Raw genomic sequence first — 2,126 nt, 5'->3', positions numbered from 1 at the left:
GTTTTTTTTTTTTTTTTTTTTTCACACAGAGAGCTCTTTCCAACTCCCCAACCCCTGCATTGGGAGAGTTAACAGTGGGTTTCACTAGTTAGTTTGGTGAACAACAGTGTATGTGTTTGAACGAGTCTAGTTAGGGTTTTGTGTCTATTTACTGTCTGTTCTAGGGTCGTAACAGCAAAGCTTGATGATAGTTTGCGACATGTTGAGGTGAAAAGAGCCACACCTAGGGAGATGACCCAACAGCTAACTCCGTGATCTTCACTTCCATAAGCAAAATGTATGAAATAGGCACAAGTGACTGCTTACTCATTTTGCAAATAGAAGCACAGGAAAGGGATGTGGGTTGCTCTGGGCTACTGAGTTGGTCAGAACCTAAACCCAGGGTTCTTCCTGTACTCAGCCACCTCCATTCATGAAAAAGCCATCACTTCAGCCACAGCCTCAAATGGCACGGCCTCCAGCCATTTCGTGTCCTAAAAAGGAATCCAGGCACATGCTGGCACATAGAACCACATGGCTGTGGGGCAGAAGGCTACATATGCCAGAATATCCTACAGCGGTTCGGTATATAAATAGCGAGCTTGCAGGGTGACAGGACCAGAGCCAGCTGTTTCCCCCTTTACACCTGTGCAGTGTGATAAAGAACGTGGAATTTGCCCGCAGCTGTGGTCTAACCAGATAAAACTTTTAGGCGGGAAGTGACAAGCAAACTTGATATTTTTTTTTTTAAGTGTTAGTTTTGATATTTTCAAAAGGCTTTTAGGCTGCTTGTGAAGTCAGAGCAAATACCAAGAAGGTGGTGTGGCGAGATGGATGAGGGGAAGGACCAATCTCATGGGACGTTCTACCAGACCTCTGAACCTCATCAATGGAAGTCCCAAGCTCCAGGTAATAACAGACCTTCAGAGTGGTAGCTGTTGGGGACACATTACCTCTCTCTCTCTCTAACTGATTGGGTACAGGCTGGATGAAAATTGGCAATGGGATCCATCCATGGGAAAATGGATTTTTACCCACTGAGCCACATTTTGGTGCTAAGAATGTAACAGTCTAGAGAAACTCATGGTGCAATAAACAGACTGTTCGTAAGAAATTCTCCTAAATGGCAGATAGTGAGAATGCCCAGTGCTGGGCAGCTGTGGCAAGAGGACTACACTCCTCCTGCTCTGTAGCAGAGCAAGTTGGCAGGACATTTGGAAGGATGTGCAGCAGGAACTCCACTAGGCCTGGCCTGTCTGAATGCTAACTCTTTTGGCTTCTAATTTATCTTAGGTCTGCTCTAAAGCAGAGTTTCTCAAACTGTTTTGTGGAACCCTGGGAGCTGGGACACCCTAGGACACAGTTTGAAAAACTTTTAGTTTCTGATGAACCTATAGACCCTTCCTCGGAATAAAAAAAAAAAAAATTTAAATAGATGGGATTACAAATGTCATCATTGTATTAAGATAGTTATCAACATTATTAAAATTGTGGTAAAGAGACATGTATGCTTATCTATGGAGGCATTGAGTCATAACACACATTAGTGTGTCTAATAAACATAGCATCAGGTCCAAAGGACCCATATCCACAGGTGACCACTGAAGCTATGTGCGTGAATTGTAGTGTCATATAGGAAAAAAATTTCTGTGATGTCTTTGAGTGATAAAGTGCTGCACTGCTAAAACCGCTGTGGCTTTTACTCACATTCATACTTTGAAGGAGATTGAAATTCAATTAAAAGTTGGTAAAAGTAAAAATTTTCCCCATCAAGAATCCCTGGGCTTGTGGCACACTCCTATAATCCTAGTACTCCAGGAGGCAGAGGCAGGTGGATCTTGTGAGTTTGAGGCCAGCCTGGTCTACAAAGTGAGTCCAGGACAGCCAAGGCTACACAGAGAAACAGTGTCTCAAAAAACTAAAAAAAAAAAAAAAAAAATCCATGGGCTGGGAACACAGGTAGCATAATGCTTACTTAGCATGTGTGAAGGCCGAGGTTTAATTCTCAGCACTACCAGAAAAAGAAGGAATGAAGGAAAGAAAGAAAGAGAGAAAGAAAGAAAGAAAGAAAGAAAATCCTAAGAGAAGTCCTACTCCAAACACACACACACACACACACACACACACACACACACACACACACACAC

The 2,126-nt window shown here is 42.9% G+C and overlaps 1 protein-coding gene across 1 annotated transcript in view; it reads left to right on the top strand.

Annotated features, from left to right (window-relative positions):
• Window positions 1-809: 809 nt before the first annotated feature.
• Window positions 810-2,126, top strand: part of Hemgn (hemogen) — a 9,514-nt gene continuing 8,197 nt past the window's right edge. Inside the window, exon 1 of the mRNA XM_055605272.1 lies at window positions 810-888. Within this exon, the coding sequence (XP_055461247.1) occupies window positions 810-888 (79 nt within the window). The remainder of the gene's footprint in view (window positions 889-2,126) is intronic.

Source organism: Psammomys obesus, unplaced genomic scaffold, assembly GCF_907164565.1.
Source record: "Psammomys obesus unplaced genomic scaffold, mPsaObe1.curated_primary_1811, whole genome shotgun sequence".
NCBI classification, from domain to species: Eukaryota; Metazoa; Chordata; class Mammalia; order Rodentia; family Muridae; genus Psammomys; species Psammomys obesus.
The sequence above is the reverse complement of the archived record's forward strand: the minus strand, read 5'-3'. Positions and strand labels throughout refer to the sequence as shown.